The 17,178-nt window shown below is 42.8% G+C and overlaps 1 protein-coding gene across 1 annotated transcript in view; it reads left to right on the forward strand.

The window, feature by feature from the left end:
- The first annotated feature begins 285 nt into the window (after nucleotides 1-285).
- KLF13 (Kruppel like factor 13) overlaps nucleotides 286-17,178 on the forward strand; it is a 33,434-nt gene continuing 16,541 nt past the window's right edge. Inside the window, exon 1 of the mRNA XM_027704425.1 lies at nucleotides 286-1,069. Coding sequence (XP_027560226.1) covers nucleotides 529-1,069 — 541 coding nt within the window. The 5' untranslated portion in view covers nucleotides 286-528. The remainder of the gene's footprint in view (nucleotides 1,070-17,178) is intronic.

A 17,178-nucleotide genomic window follows, 5' to 3' on the forward strand; every position in this document is an offset into this window, starting at 1 on the left:
CCTCCGCCTCTGGGATATTTTTGAGGCTCCTAACAACAGAAACGGGCAGGTATTTTTCAGAGCAATTTTAACGAACCGTGCCCATCCGTCGGAGGCGGACGGGCCGGCGGAGGCGCCCGCGCGGGGCGCTGCGCGCTGCGGTCCGGGCGGAGGGGGCCGGGGCGGAGGGCGCCGGGCGCGCGCCCCCGCCGGCCAATCGGGCGCCTCCTCGCGTTCCCGCGCGCACCGCCCACCTGCGGTCGGGGGCAGGGCCGAGTGCGGTGACGTCACGGGCGGTGGCGCCCAGGCCCCGCCCCCCGGTAACGGGCCGTGAGGCGCCGCTGTCACCGCGCGAGGGGACGCGGCCGGGCCGCCCTCAGCATCGCGCTGCTCCTGCGGGGACACCGCGGAACGGCACGGGGGAAAGGCTGCTTGCGTGATATTCTAAAAAAAAAAAAGGGAGACAGCGGTGTTGTGGTGGTGTTGGTTTTGGGTTTGTTTTTTTTTTTGGTCCCCGTCTGTTTGGATTTCTTTCTAAACTTATGAAAAATGGCAACAGCAGCATATGTGGACCATTTTGCGGCAGAGTGCCTTGTTTCCATGTCAAGTCGTGCTGTTATCCACAGTCCCAGAGGGGAGCCTGATCCCCAACCTGGTGAAGCAATATTTCCTCCATCCAATGGAGAAGATAAGCGGGAAGCGAGAGAAGCCGGGAAGGACAATGGACCCTCGTTACTGGTGGTAGCCAGCATTTTAGCAGACCTGAACCAGCATGTCCCAAACTCACCTGCGCTGAGGATGGAAAACACGGAGACCCTTGATAGAACAGAACAAATACACATTTCCATTGCTCCTAAGGAGTTTGGGGAAGAAAGTGTGTCTTCGGCTGGTAAGCATGGAGGAGAGCGAGCAGCCACACCTACCAGCCTGGCTGCAGTCACTGAGCCAAGCCCCAGACAAAAGAACAAACGCATAAGAAGCTGGACTGACCCTGGATCACCCCAGAAAAAGCACAAATGCCACTATGTGGGGTGTGAAAAAGTTTATGGCAAATCCTCCCATCTTAAAGCTCATCTAAGGACCCACACAGGTTAGTTACGATCCAGCCAGAGATTTATTTGTTACAGCTTGGTAATTAAAATGAAAACCAAAACCAAACAAACTTGTATTTGGCCACTGTTATGGTTTCACCTCTCGGAACTCAAGCTCGGGAAAGCCAAATGGCAAAAAACCCCCCCCAAACCTCTGGGAATAAACCCTTACTGGGCATAGATTCAAAGCTAATGTTGCCCTGTTTTATTAATGTCACAGGGAATGGCATGTGGGTCATCTGTGTGGATTGTACCAAGCTGTAATTTTTAGCTGCTAGCCTTCTTGTTCTGTGTGTCTTGTACTTCCCTTTCCAATACTTCTTACCTTCCTGTTTTTCCTACCCCATTCTCCCATCACTATACCATGCTTATCACTTCCCATGCAAGCTTTAGTATTCTTGATATTTTAAAATTAAATGTTCTAGAGGCACCTAAATGGCTGTGTGTCTGTTTCTTTCTTTAGCAGACACTTTGTGAAAGCTAGAGAAAGCAGAAAGGCAGATGGAGAGGCTGAACACCATAAATGAGGAGAGAGGGGGATAGGGGCAGTCTCTAAGAGGCTTTTGACAGCTGGGTAAAACCAATTTAAAACCAAAAAACATTGGAATGCAACCATTAACTTGTACTCATCAGTGCTCAGTGTTTACTTCTTGCTGAAGACTTATCTGACCACTTTTTTGTTGCTATTGTAATTTATGAGACACACCCATAGAAAAAGTGGAAGTCTTGCAAGCGCTGTGAAAGTTGTCCTGAAAGTATTAGGAGAGCCATCTTGAAAGAGGCCCCAGGACTGGCCACACCTCATGCCTGGTGCTGGGGAACAGGATGGCTTCAGTCAGACGGGGACACCAAAAAATTGAGGAGACTGGTCTCTGCTTGAAGGCACAACCACAGCACATCTGCCGAGGCACCACAGCGACCAGAGCAGCTTGTGCCAGCTGTTCCACTGCCTGATTCCAGACGGCACGTTAGTTCACTGGGACGTACGGTCAGTTCTCTTGGAAGGAGCAGTAAGAAAGAGATCCCCAGAACTAAACATGACTTAGCAACTCCTGAACAGTTTTAGCTCAGAGGTGTCAACCTCACCCACCTGGCCAGACCTTCAGTGTCCCTTCGGATTTTCCTGGTGCCTTCCTGAGATAAAGCAAGAGCCATTCTAATTTGAGGGCATGTTTTGCTCTCTGGGGGAGAGAAGAAAGCCCCATCAAGTTTGAGCGTATGGATGGACACTTCCCCGTGGCACACAGCCAAAGGAACAGCATGTTCCTGGCACCCCAGGCAGCCTGTCCTGCTTTGCACTGTGTAACTGCTTTTTGCCGCCTTGGGAGCTACACAGAAAAGGTGCTTCCACTTGGCTTGCAGGGAATTGTCTCCGTTAATTTTCAGTTCTTTTGCATTCTTATTGCTGGCATTTGCCATTGTCCTGAAAGCGAAAGATAAATTTAGCGATGTTTCGGGGCTCCCAAAGCAAGCAGAGCCCAAGAAGGGAACTCGTGTCCCTGATAAAGCGGAGGGCTGGGCATGGGGAGAGGAGGGAGGGCAGAGCCGGCGGGGAGTGCCGGCGCAGCGGAGTCATTCGGGGACGCTGGCTCGCCTCCAAGTTCTCTGATTTTTTTCTTTTTCCCGTTTTTTTTTTAACTCTTAATTTCCTGTATATTTTCCAGGTCTGTAGGGCTCAATTGGCTATTGCTGTAGCTAATGGCACAGAGAAGAGAGCATGTGCGTGTGTCTGAGAGCTAAAGGAAAAGCAGGGAAGGGACTGTTTTTGCCCAGGGAGTGGCAAGACCCTCGGGGACTACAGCTTCTTTGTTTTCTTTCGTCTCCAGTGTCTGTGTGGGAAGCTTTAAGCAAAGCTGCCAAGTTTCCCTCCTCATTGGCAACAGGTCTGTCTCTGTTTGGATTGAGTTTTAAACAGGCTTAAATGCCTCTTACTCCCCTTCCAGAATGTTTTCTAAGGTGTTCAGATTTTTTCTATCTTTAAAAGAAATTGTGACAGGCTTGAAAAAAGTTGGTAAGACACTAAGACTTAAAAGCTAATAGAACAAGTGATGACTTCCAGGACTAGCAAATGTTTGCTTTTGCGAAACACATAATGGGTTTTACTGAGTTAGAACGAGGAGTTTGGGTCTCCTGTGCTTTCCAGTAATCCTGAACTAGCCCAGTAAGGCTTCAGTCTACCCGTGTGTCAGATGGGTAAGGGGATGGGTGTCCACCTCACCCTGCAGTGCTGAGAGGACACCAGGGACACAGGGAAGGTGCTTTAAACACCAACCCAAAGAACTGCCAAACCTGTTTACTAAGAAACAGTCAAAAACCTCTGCTGTGGAGTGCAGCTTCTTCCATTGCTGTATGACCAGGTGAGCTGGTATTTAGGGGTGAACTGAAGGCTGAGAACAGTACTGCAGGCTAGAGATGATGATCATGCAAGAGGCACTTGAACAGAGCAGTTTATGACCTGCTTTAGAATCTTCCTTGTCCTTGTCTGCTGCTGTGCTCAGAAACTAAGGGCTTTGCTCTTCATGCTTGGAGGAAGGATAGATCCTTGAGCTTGTGGTGTGGCAAAGAGATACAGAGCTTTCCAAATACTCCTGGGTCAAATCCAGCCCACGTTGATAGGGACTGAGAGCTGGTAGCGTTTTCCAGCTGTTTGGTGCCCTGCATGAAATCCTTCTGATAGTTATAGCTAGATTTCAGTGCTCAGTTATCTAAAGCAAAAACCATAGTGCAGAGGATGCTAATTATCTTATTTAAAGCAAAAGAAACAACGTGGAAAAGCCAAGGAAGCAGCATCTGCCTTTTATCCTCTACTCAGAGAACAAAAAAGTTTTAGAATTAAGTACTTGATTAGCACAAACTGCTGGGCAATCCATGGTTTCTGGTGCACTTCTTTGGCACTCCAGTGGCTAAGCTGTCTCAGCCTTATGAATCCTTCATTTTTATTAAATTGCAAAGCCTTGCACCAGGCAGAAAACATTTGTCACCAAAATCTTTACTGTTCTTTCCACCAGCTTTCAAAGTTCCCCTTCCCCTACGTTTCTTTTCACATTTATGTTTTCCACCCTACTTTCTCACTGGATGTCCTGGAGTTCAACATAATCATCAGCCACATAGCCCTTAAAGTTTTAATGTTTACCAGGAGGTTATATGTAGTTTTGGTGGTAGATGGCAAGTCCAAATTCTTGTCCAGTAAGGTTCCTGTGAGTCTCAGAAGCTGTGTTGTGGTGCACAGATACAGCACCCTGTTTGTCCAAGCTATACTGACCCCACTGATACAGAGAGTTTCATTTCCATACTGGTTTTAAAAATTCTCTCCACTCCTGAGAAAATTCATGAACACAAAGGACTTTCAGAAAATCAGATAAACCATTTATACGACTAAGTTGTCCTTCCTCTAAGCAGGTTTTCAGCACAAAGGTTTGGAAATTTTCTGGAGTCATTGGAAACCACTTTGTCTCTTGATGCACCAGTGGGAAAAGGGAGACAGTGCAGAGCCTGATAGCAATCCCCAGGCTACAGTCTCATAAAGCATTTTCCAGGGCCACTACGTTCTGAAGAGGTTGTAGAGAGCCCCGACTTACTGCATTATACTGTGCATTTATGTGTAGAAAAACAGACTGGATTTGGGCCAAGGATCACAAGAATCCTGTATTGCAGCTCCTCTCCAAATCACTGTGACCTCTCAAGCTTTTAGCCATCTTCATTAGCATGGCATCACAAATGCAGAGATTAAACAAAATAAACCTTTGTTTAATTCCATCCTTCTAAAGTCAGTCATCCCACTCACTAAGCAGCACATCATAACAGGAACAGCTTTTCAGGAAGTCATCAGAACTAAATGAGTTTGCACAAATTAGCATAAACTTATGGAGATATGGGCACCAGTCTCAGTCTGGAGTCTTACTATGGGAGAGTCTTGCAGCAAAACAACTTGTGGGCCTTGTGGCTTAACAGTGGCTCCTCTGTACTGCTGCTAAACTGGCTCTACGTGGATGTTGGGGCACGGGAAGAAGAGAAGGCCTAATTATATGACCCTTGCTCATAGGTGTCAGGTTAGGACTCATCCAAGAGAAAGTGGTCAAGACCTGTGTCAGTCTCTATCTGGCAGAGTGAGCTTGGGCAGCTCTGTATTCTCTGCTTAGCCTTACAGTTAGGGAGGTTTTGTTGTTTTTAGTCTAACCCTTATTCATGAAATATTGGTTGAATTAAAATAGGTAGAACAGACTGATTAATTTCCATTCCCTTGTAAAGAAGTTTCCATTTCTTTACATTAAATCTCTATAAGCACATTTTTGAGGACAACACTAATGAACCCAGATGAAAAAAAGTTATTTTTTAGCTTATGTGCTCTTTTGTTGCATCAATTATTTTATCTTGTTTCCTTAGGCAGCATTTTTCTGATTATTTTGTAGCTGAGATATGTGAAAATGGAGAATTTAATAACGTATTCGGTATTTGAAAGCAATCTGAGAAATGAAGCTGTCAAACCTCATTGTGACAAGTATGACAACAGCATAACAATTGGGCTGGACAAACTGGAGTAGAATATGGCCTGTGCTCAGGTTGGTAAAGAGGCCTTTATATAAAGTACAGATAATGTGTTTTGAATAGGGGCTTGGATTTCACTTTCAGTTCTAGTATTATGTTAACACAAAGAGTAAAGCACAGCTTCCTCTAAGTTCTGAATGAAGATGCTATCTGTGTGTGTGAAGAAACCAATTAACCAAGCAAGTTCTTGTATCAGTGAAATAAAGTTCATATTCTGTTTTAGCACCTGGATTTACCAGAAACATGGCTAGTTAGCCAAAACCCGTGAGGTTTCCTTCAGCCTGCCTTAGGCACACCCTGACTGCCGAAGGGCTCACGTGCAGCAAGTGCACAGTGCTTGTGGAGACCCAAGGCTTTGCAGGAAAAGATTACCAGAGGAGAAACCTAATCTAATGCCTCCTGTGCCTGCAGATAGCTCTTGTACAGCAGGATGAAATGAGTGGGTACTAGGGCTTTAATCCATCCTCTGCTGAGCTGCCAGTTGGGCTGCCCTGCGTGCCAGGACTTCTGGGGAGCTGCACTCCCTCTGAACAGGATGCCAGCGGAAATTGGAAAGGCCTTTCTCCAGTGCTGGTCTTCCACAGGCCAAAGGACAGACTAAATTAATTCGTCCCTCTGCACGTTGGGCCTCCTGGTTTTGAAGTTGTTGTGTTAAAAGTTAGAAAGGGCTCTCAGGCTCTGCATGCTCACCTCACCCACTGCAGTACACCCAGCTCAGCCAAAGGCTGCAGGGTGCCTCTGGGCTGGTGTGCTCCCTAACTGCCCTCCACCTCCTCACTTTGCTGACTGCATCAAAATCTTTTCTCTAAAGTTTGTCTCTGAGATGGGCCCAAATGGTGGCTTCTGGACAGATTCAAATGCTGGCCTCGTGAAACAGTTCTTTCCAGCCTGAGCCATAAGCACTTTTTCTCAGCGTTAAGAAGTTCAGCAGCCTGCTCCTGCTTTTTTCCTGAAAACTGGTAATCTTAAGTGTCCTTTAATAAGCCTGTATTTTTAAAAGCAATACAGATTTGTAAAGCATTGTTGGTGATTCCTCTGAGAGAGCTTTGCAACTTCTTACTTCCTCTAAGAAAATTTCAACACATTAAAAAAGTCAGTAGAAAACATAGAACAGCTTGCTTTAGAGCCCTGCCCAAGTCCCCACCCTAACATGCAATTCCCAAGACTGAAGTTCTTATTTAAAAATACTGATTCTAAGCCTGGATCAAACAGTTTATGTTCATGGAAGACAACAAATATCATACATGCTATAAGTTTCTTCATGTTAAAGTATTTGAAATAAGGACAGGGCATAAATTTTTTAAAAGAGTAAGTAAATTTTAAAACTTACATGTTTCAAAAGGAACTCAAGTCAGGAAGAAAAGCTGAACTACTCCTACTCACTCCTTTTACATGACTGCTTTAAGACTGCATAACAGGATTCAGTTAATTCAGTGCAAAAGAGTTAGGGTTAAATTAGTTGCATGGTGAATCCAATTGGCTGACAACTGTATTTACCACACACTTGAGTCCTATTAGCTGCTAGAGAGAACTGGCTCTCCTGATTGTTATACAGGTTTTTCTGTGAAAGGCTTCCCTTTATTTCAGTTCCCTCCTTTTTCTCCTCAGTCTTTATGGAAATTTTAATCATGCAGAAGTCACCAAAAGTTTTGATCACAATGTACAGAACTTAGGTATTGTAGCTCAAAAGCATTTAAAGTAAAGCAGTACTTATCATTGTAATAACTGTACCTCATGGAAACTCAGTACAGAATTCTCTCTCCACAAACCATTCAAACCACTTTTCTTCTGGTGTAGAGGTGGGACTGGGGTCCAGTGTGATGAACCTTATTAATCCTGGAAGCAGTGGGGGTGGGTGACCTTCCAGTTGTCTTCCTCATCCTAGACACTGGTAGTAGCACTTTCCTTCTCAGTAGCAAGACCTAAATCTTACAGATAGTTTGAGGTAAACCAGCAAACAAGCTTTTGAGTGAAAGGATGATTGCAATTTCCAGCCCTGTGGAAAAAAAGTGTTCAGAATGATCAGTAGAAGATTTTTCTGCAGTAGCACATCTTTCTCTGCAGGACACTGGCAAGTGTATGTGACGTAAATTGTGCATAAACAAATCTTCTGCTAAACTGGAGTTCTTTATGAAACAAACTCACAGTTTGATTCCATCTGAAAAGAAGGCACCTTTAACCATTTAAAATACAACTGTTCCATTGTGTTTTTGTCTGGCTGAACATGGTTATGGCACGTCCAAGAGCAGAAACCTGGAACTTGTTTATATTGGACATGTGGTTTCTAGTTCTGTTTTATAAGTTAAGCATGTTCCAACTTCTCCCCTGCCCCCTTCCAGTCTTGGATCAGCTGTCTGGAAGTCGGTGCTGACAGAGCCAAAAAAATACTCTGCTGTTCAAATGCTGGACAACTTTTGAAGGGTCCTTTCTGTAGAATTTCTATAGGTATACTTTTTTCCCTTTGTTACCCACTTGGCTTTTATTAGGTAGATTTGCATGGGCAGTGAGATCATTATCTTGATGTGTTCAGTTTAACAATAGCGAGACAATGTGGGTTATTTAAGTGCAGGCACTGAAGTCAGACACACATATCCTGTACTTTTCAGGTCTTGCAGATTCAGCAGATCTTACAGGGCCTCCACTTAATATAAAAGAAAGGTTTTTAAAAGTTCAAAGTGCCACCGTTGTGGTTACTTGTAGAAAAACGACCTCAGAAGCTTTTTTGCAGCCCTAACATAAAAAGCATTTGCTAACCAGGAACTTGGCACAAGTCAAATGGTATTAAAGTAAGCATATCCTGAAATGACCTCTAGTGCAGGGGAAAGATTTTCTGTAATCAGTTACAGCACTTTTGTAGTGCTCTCAGGAATTACAGGCAAAATATTTGTACTTGGTATCTGCTGACGTTGCAGCCAATGGACCAATAGATCCATCCTTAGATTTCTTGCACACTCTATTTCTACCAGACAGCTCTCTTATTATTCAGTTATAAGATATATAAGTTTTTGGAATAGAGGCACCTGGAAGACTCCTATGAGAGAGCATTGTGTTGCTGCTGCATGTGTGGCATCTTTCCATCAGCTTTGGTGCTGCAACCAGCTCAGGTACCCCCAGACAGCAAACACCCAAACAGGATGGACACGCTGGTTCTGTCCTTACTGTCCACAACAGCTGCTTCTAAAACTGGTAAAGGAGAGAGACAGAAATGCCACCTCTTCCCGAGGGATGTATTGAGCTTTTTAAACTAAATAGCTGGAAGTATTCCCACTGGAGGAACTTAGAGCCAGCTGAGAAGGATTAGAACATGACAGCCCAGTCCATCTTGACATCTTTCCTGCAAAATTTTGTGAAGTGGTGAGCTGTTCATTAATAGATCAGAGAAACGTTTATTTTGCCCTTTGGGGGTAAATAAATGAAATTACATTGGTACAAATTTACATACTAGACTGGGACTTTACAGATTCTTGCAAAACCTCACAGTTGCATGCAAGGCTCTCCTGTATTCTTAATCTGGTAGTTTAGGCCTTATCCTGCTATAACAAATATGACCAGGGATGCTGCTAAAACCTCACAGAACCACAGACTGATTCTTGTTATGTACTGTAGGGACTCATTGAATTTGCAGTCTCTTTTAAATGCCAGCAGAAGGACTGCAGATGAGCATTAATACAGGAGGGCATTGGTAGTTCTTGATTGTTCTGGCAATTGATCTATTTTCCAAGCCTTATGTGAATTGTGTGCAGCTTTCTTATGCATGTGAAACTCTGAATAGAGCACAGAGAGCCTTGTAAGTCAATGGAGATTTCATTTGGTGCATGTATGTCTACAAGCAGTGCCCATAGAATGGTTGGACTCACTGGATAATAAATCCAGGATGTATTCATAATTATATCTTTTAAATTCTCAGAACATGGCCAAAACAAAAACGAATTTCTTAGATATCCCAAAGGATTACTTTCTGCCAGGATTCTCATTAATACATTTTTCCCCTTTGTGCAGATGTACCATATTTACACCTTCCATTTGCCCCACATTTCATCATTAAAAACATATGAATTCTTCTCACTAACATTTTAGAAATAGTCTTTCTCAGACTGGCAACATTTGGAATCAAATTCTAGTGTAAATAGAAATGTAGGAGCAAAATTATGAGCAACCAGAAAAGCAAATGCTTTGGAATTTATAGATGGCCCTACATAGTAGTATTAGCATAAATAGACTTATTAGAAATGGATTTAAAGGCTTGGGTGTTCACAAGCGACAGAGAAGATAGAAAATTTGGTCATGGGGCAAAGTAATTCTAATTACTGATTACTAATCTATGGTGAACTATAGTTGCTATCTAGAACTATAGAATCAGTTTTACTTCAACCTATATGATATGAAGTAAGACCATCTCTAGCTAATTACCTACCCCTTGTCTTAAAAAAACCTCTATCAGTGTCCTTATAAGGAAACATATTTTTTTTTTAAGTACAGAATTTTGTGTTTCTTTTGGAAAGAAACCTCTTCCTCTCCCCACCCCCTGCAAATATAGTAAACATTGCATTCATAATACACATAAAAATGTTTTTGTACAGTTAAAGATAACTTTTAATGAACCCTAACTCTGATTCTGCCCCTCCTACTTGTGCTGGTGAGGCTTTGAAGGGGGAACAGGGCTCTTGCAGCTCTGTATCTCAGCATTGCTCAGGTAGTGGGATGTGTTGCCTGGAGGGAGAATTGTCCCTTTACCCACTATCTCCACTGTTACCTGCTCTGCAGAATTGGTGACAAGGTAAGTTTTCGAAAGGCTGCCATGAACCTTGCCCCAGACTTCTCCAGCTGTGCAGTGCACATCTGGAGTGTGTTCAGGAACATGACTGTCAGACACCTTACACTGCACTGAGAATCTGCGCAGCTCTTACTCCACAATGCAGAGACAAAGCTCTAATGAGAAACAGCTTTTAAAGGCTGCTTGTCAAAGTACAGCTGTTCAGCACCAGCATCTTCTGTGCAAAGTCTCAGGCAATCCCCAAAGGGGTGTTCTTTTTAAAAAACACCCAAAAAGAACAGAACATCTTGTCATTCTGTTCTTCCCCCAGATCAGTACTTGGAACGCACTGATGGTTCAAGTAAGCAGTGTGGACCAGGCAAACACAGCTTTTTGCTAACATTGCAGGTGAAAACTCATGTAGAACTCGCCTGTTTTCTCTGCATTTCTGCATGTGATTTTTTGGAGCAGTGTGGCCTCTGGAGAAAAACACTATCACTGACCTTATCTAGACAAAGTCATCTCTGTAATGATACACTATTTTAAACCCTCATTTTTCACTGGATACTTCCTCTTCTCTTCCCTGTCATTTAAAATGAGATTGTTTAATAGGCTGCTGTTAATTCCATGGTTTTAGGGCTCTATAACACAAAAAAATCATAGTTCTGCTCTTTCACTATGTTTGATAGGTTAATAAGGATTTGAGTACTTTCTCTCCTCTCAGTCTAACATCAAGGCTCTCAGTAAAGAACCCTTCACTTTTCATGTCCTCATCTTGACTGGTGTTCTTACAGACTGTTAACAGGAAAATAATTCCATTTTTATATGCAATAGACTGCTTCCTCCTGAACGTACAAATAGCTAGATTAATTTTTGTCACTAAGGCAAAAATTACTAAAATTTACATTTTGTCATTAAGAATATAATAAATTACAGGAAAGGTCTGAGAGATTTCTATCTGGCTGGTGCTTTGCTTTTGTAATGAATTCCTAAAAAAGCAGCTGTGCTTTCTGAGATTTTATCCTCGATACCCGAATTTGTGCTGCTAAGGTTAGCATTTGTGGGTGGGTTACAGACTAATTCATTTGGAACAGCATATGACACCTGTGCTGAACTTCTGTGCAAATGTTTGCTTAAAGCTTCTTTCCAAAAGCCAGCTCTGTTGTGTACAGTGTGTCCTTGGAGACATCCAAGTTCCATTTCTCTATTGCATAGATATACACTGCAAACTGGAGATGAGCACTGTTGTTTGCAGGAGTCTCAAACTCACGTGGTAGAAGCCACGTTTCTCTGGTGTTGGAACCCAAATTGCTTTCTTGGACGTTTTGATGAAAGGCAGGGAAGTTATGTGATTGATACACTTGATAGTTTTTGTTCTTTGAATGCAGGGGAGAACTGAGCTCCACTCTCATTTGCAAAGAAGGCCAAGTGATCACAAACTGTCTTCTCAACCCAGTGGTTGTAAAGAGGCTGTACCATCCTCATGGTGCACTGCAAGGTCCGTGTATTCCCCGTATGAAGAAGTGATTTGTTCTGACACACTTTCCATTTGAGTTCATTCCTTGCTGTTCCGAGGACAAACACAGTAGGAACAACAGTAACTTTCACTGCACAACCGTATTTCACTTGGAAATCAAACCACCTTTGGGTATTTTAATATCTCATTTTAAAAAAATATACAAACAGTCCTGAGTCCCTAGACCAAGCTTGTGTCCAACTCTTCTGATTATGAAACAGAGCTCTTTCCCATCTGTGCAGAACTCCAGTGACACAACAGTAGTCAGTGAATAATCAACTCTAACACTTCAGCTTCTGTGTTACTTTCTGTGTGAGCATTCCCTGTATCCAGTTCCTTCTCCTGTGTTAAACCATGGCATTATGCCCTGGCTGCCTCATGCAGATTGGTAAATTTATTCTCCTAACATCATGTACAGCCTTGAGTTGTAGAATGAAGGGGTTATACTGAAAAGGTGATTTTCAGTGTGCATCAATGAGCATGGGGACAGCACAGGGTATACAGCTTTACAGTGCTGAGCTTATGTATCTTCTGCAAAAAATGCTAAATGTATACCTGTTTGTGTGCAGTGTAACGATGTAGCATTATTCCTAAGACTTTGCTTTTCTCCTACTTGTCCATTATTCACAAATCCTAAAATTGAGCTGTAAAAACTTATTTTCAAAAAAAAGTAGAAACAAGTTCCAAACGATTGGCTGAAAATCAAGTACAAAATACTTTGTGCCTCACGTCTTTTGGTAGGAATAATAAGCTGTCCCATTTGGCACTGTTAAGCTGCAACAGCAGTAGCTGCATCATCTCAATCCCCCAATGCTGTCAGGATACAACACAGCTTATGAAGTTGCAATTCCTGTTTTCTCTGGGTTTATTTACAGTCAGTCTGTTGTAACAGAACCTCCTGATTACTCAAGTTTATGAACCTTGCAGTTCTTCATTCTGCAGTTCCTGAATCCCAGCCCAAGACCCCTCACGGCTTCCAGAGCTGGGCTCAGCAGGAGCTGAGGAAGTCAGGTTCAAATCATTTTATGGTTCTCAGATTTAGGACCAGATTGACCAAGAGTCCAAATGGAAAAACAGCAGGGAACTTGTGTGATCTTTCTCAAAGTAAAAATTATAGCCTGTATATCAGGTTTTGGGAGCTAGCCTGCAGACTTACATGGCAGTGATATCTTCTAGAATCTCACACTAATAGTGCATTTCTTACTGTATTTCACAGAACTTTCCCATAACAGAAAGCTTCTGAAAAATCTTTGGCCACAGTAAAATCCTGTATTTTACAGAATATTTCATTAGCCCCTCTGCTTCAGGCAAGCCAAGTATGGTCAACCAATTTCCTGCAAACACAGGGAGCAGGTGCTCCACCTCAAAAAGCCAGCAGGTTTCCTCTCCTTGCCTAGAGTTAAATGTTCTTAAATGAAGAATTGTAGCAGAGCAGGAAGAAATGTCCTGAGGCACTAGTAATTTATGTTTTGGGAAGTAATAGGCATCTTGCTATTACAACATGTCTGCCTTTGCAGCATTGCATTTTTATTTACATTTTTATTACATTTGCATTTTTACCTGACACGTATGACCTGCAGAATTCAGAATCTCCGCTAAAGAATCACACAGTGGAATGGTTTACATGTCAACAGGCTTTTAAAGTATGTAGAGAGAAAATGGTGGCTGCTGGGCAGCCCTTCCAGCATGATTCCTATGTACAAACCACATTCTGCAGTGAGGCATAACTGGGTTTAATGCTAGACTGCTCTGTAAAGGCAAACAGTGAAGACACAGCTGCAGCATGCAAGGGAAGACAGAGTTGCTAAAGAGGCCATGATGTATATATGTACCTTTTAGGAAATTTTAAAGTAGTAAAGGTGTTCCTTTCAATACTACTTTGAAAAGGAAAGTAGTGAAAGTGTTATTTTCTTTTGAAGAAAGGAATCCAGTTGATTTCTGTGAGTACATGGTGAGATAGTTGCTTGAGAACACCTCTCTATTTTTGAGTTGTATACATTATATGTACCAAGATGCCCTTGACAAAGCTGTCTTTGCAATATGTGTGTTCTCTGTAAGATCTTTTCGGTCCTGTTCCACATCCAGAGTCACACTCAGATAACGGGCTCGTGACTCGTATCCTCCACCACCACCACCGGCTTCCTTCATCCCTTCCCAGCCCTGGCCATGGCCTGTGCCGTGTCACACCCAGCTGGGGAGCACAGGCAGGGCACATGGAGCTCCCTGGAGCTGAGCTGAGCTGAGCTGAGCTGAGCTGAGCTGAGGGGGTGGCACACCGGGGCGTTCATGCTCAGAGAAATGGGGCTGTGGCAGCAATGCTCCTCCATTGCAGTCTAATCAAACAGCCTGTCTTCTGGCACAGGATGGACCCCCTCCATGGGACCTGGGCATTCCTGAAGCCTTGCAGGCTTAGAGAGAACTGGCAGGTCTATCTCAGAAGGAATGCTAAGGGAATCGCATTGCAACATCTCATTACTGACAATTTATTTCTATTTTGAATAAAATATGGCCAAGGTGGTAACACATGCTTTCAGAAACAGCTTGAGTCGTTGGGTAGGAGCCTGATTTTTCAAAAGCTTGAGTGTACAGCCCTACAAGTTCACTCTGGTGATTAAAACATTAAGGAAGTCAAAATGAAGAGACAATCAGTGATAAGTGTTGAAAATCTTCTCTTATTTATTTTCTGCTTCTATATGAGAATGAGGCCTAGATGTATATGTACTTACAAACATTTGTAGTTTTAAAGAATTAACACATGAGAAAGGCTGAAAAAAGATGAAACTAGAAAGGAGCAGGTAACTGGTGTTCTTTTTTCCTTTTCACACAGCTGTGGTTGAAGGAGACAGATCAGGAGATGCAAAATAAACAGGGAAGGTATTGTCAGAATATGAGACTTGCAAAAGGTTGAATGTTGAACTGCAACTATTGTCTTTTCTAAAAAAAATTGACGTCTTTTAAAAGTGAGCACATTAGAATATAAGCACAACTGTCATCACAGAATCTGATTCCTTTATTAAACCCAAAACCTGCAGCCCGGTTTAAACAGGAAGTGTGGCTTTACAGTCTGGGCAGGAGATTTTGAGGTGTATGCAGTGGGTTCATGCATACCTTGAAGGGTGGCTGCTTGGTGTCAAGCAACAGATTTACTGTTTGATTATCAGCCCATAAAACTGCTTTCCAGAGCTGCCTGTTCCCTCAAGCTGGATGCTCAACATGGTCATTGGCAGATGCTGCTCATAAACTACTTCAACACCACCTTGCTCTCTGGCAAACAATCCATCCAGAATGGGAATAAAATAACAGGAAATTCCCACTCCCTCTCTCTTCCATACAGTTGCAATAAACTCTCAGTATCAGATTTTTCACTCAGCTTTACTGCTTTAGCTGTACTTATAAATGCTGAAGTTCCATGTTTCATGCACGCTGTGTTACTGTGAGGTTGTTGATTAAACAGTTCAAAAGTTCACAAAGAGACATTTCACAGTTAGAGCCAAAGACAACTTTACTAACTTCTATTTGCTTGGCTTCTAGCAAAGTGAAATCTCATCCTGTCCCCAAATCCTGGGAGATGCTGTGCACATAAAATGTCATAACTTACCCGCAAGGACTAAAGTATGTGCACTTCAGTTGGAGGCAGATGACATTCAACATCTTCCAGAATTCAGATAAATAAAGTACAGGTCTCCATTTAGATGAATAATCCCTTAGTCTGTTATTTTGCATAGCGGGACAACCTTTCATTAATTTGATAGGCTTTGCTTTTACAAGCACTGTTCTGTTTTTAGTAGAATAGAATAATAAAGGAATCGTTGATATGTCAACAGAAAAAACTGATTCATGGGGTCATGGTTCCTCCTTTGCAGTTATTCACACAAGTGCTGGGGCAGAACTCACAGAGCCAAAGTGGCATGATTTCAGCATGAATTCATCCACAGTTCACACCAGATTAATATAATTTGTCATTACCTATTTCATTGCTCTCCCACTTAAAACATTACAATTGAACCAGAGATCAGGAGCATTACCATGCAAAGTTTCTGAAAGCCACCACAAAAAATAATTTGTGAGGTCAACTTTGATTGAAAGCAGCCTAAACATCTACAGAGATTGTTTCTGGGGTCATGGTACAGACAGGGATGGTTTATGACGTTTCAGTTTGATTTCAAACATTGTTGCAATACAAGCATGTTCAGATTCAAGTTTTTAGGTTTGATCTAATTTTTAAGTTCCTGTCTCCCACAGCAATTAGAACTCAGATAGATTTAAATTTCAGACCATCCAAGTAAGCTAACTAAATTTTCCAGCAAGGACTAGGTAACAGTATTTTCAGAGAGAGAAGACCTGTGCATTTTTAGACAAGCAAGGAGTAACCTGTGTCCCACACTGAAAGCTGAGGGAAGAAAGGTCATCAAATTGATGAAGAAAGGAGCACAGTTATCTGTGGAGATTGTTCACAAGAGAATCGCCAAAAAAAGTTACGACTTTAGGAAATCACCACGTGGCATTTTTGTTTTCTGCCATTTGACCAACTGGTTCATTGTGCTACATGTCTAATTTCTCTGTGTGATGACCACACCATGGGACTGACAGTTTGGCAGCCCGTGAGCTCTGCTGGGACATAACCCCGAGTTTCACAAAGAGGTAGCACAGACTGGGAGAAGAGGGGGAACTCTCCTACACTGAGCCTGTAACCTTTTTTTCCACTGTAAGGAGTGGGCTGAAGAAGGCCAGGTTGCCAAGGAGGATACTGCTCTAGAGCTCCCATGGAGCTGCTGACACTCAGATGTCCGATCTGGAGCTGTTCTGAGTTTGCAGAGCAATTCTGAGGTAGCGCAGGAAAGATCCAGACAGCAGTTTGTAATGGAAACCTTGTGTTTCTGTTGGTACCTTAACTACACGTTCCCTGTAGATGCCTTTGGGTCCATTGTTTCAGCTATAAGTAAGATGTTTTTTCTCCTGGAGGAGGAAGAATCAAGTCTGGGGAGTTTGTTTTCTTGGCTTCAGTTGCTGTCTGCATAACATTGTCATTAATCACCTTATTTGCTCTAACAGAGGGTGAGTGCTGCAGCCGAAACCATCAGCTTGTAGCAGACAACAAATCAGCATGTTAGCGTGTTGCAACAGGAGGAACATGAGACTGCAGATGGCTAAACAGACCTCAGTCCAGCAAATATACTCATCAAGGTCCACATTATTACTTGCAAGTTTTAACTGGACTCATTTGATAAAAACACTGTGCTTATTATTATATACATTTGGAGAACCCTCCTCTTGTCTTTTGCCACTTTAAAAGG

This window comes from Neopelma chrysocephalum, unplaced genomic scaffold, assembly GCF_003984885.1.
Source record: "Neopelma chrysocephalum unplaced genomic scaffold, ASM398488v2 Primary Assembly neopelma1_274, whole genome shotgun sequence".
NCBI lineage: Eukaryota > Metazoa > Chordata > Aves > Passeriformes > Pipridae > Neopelma > Neopelma chrysocephalum.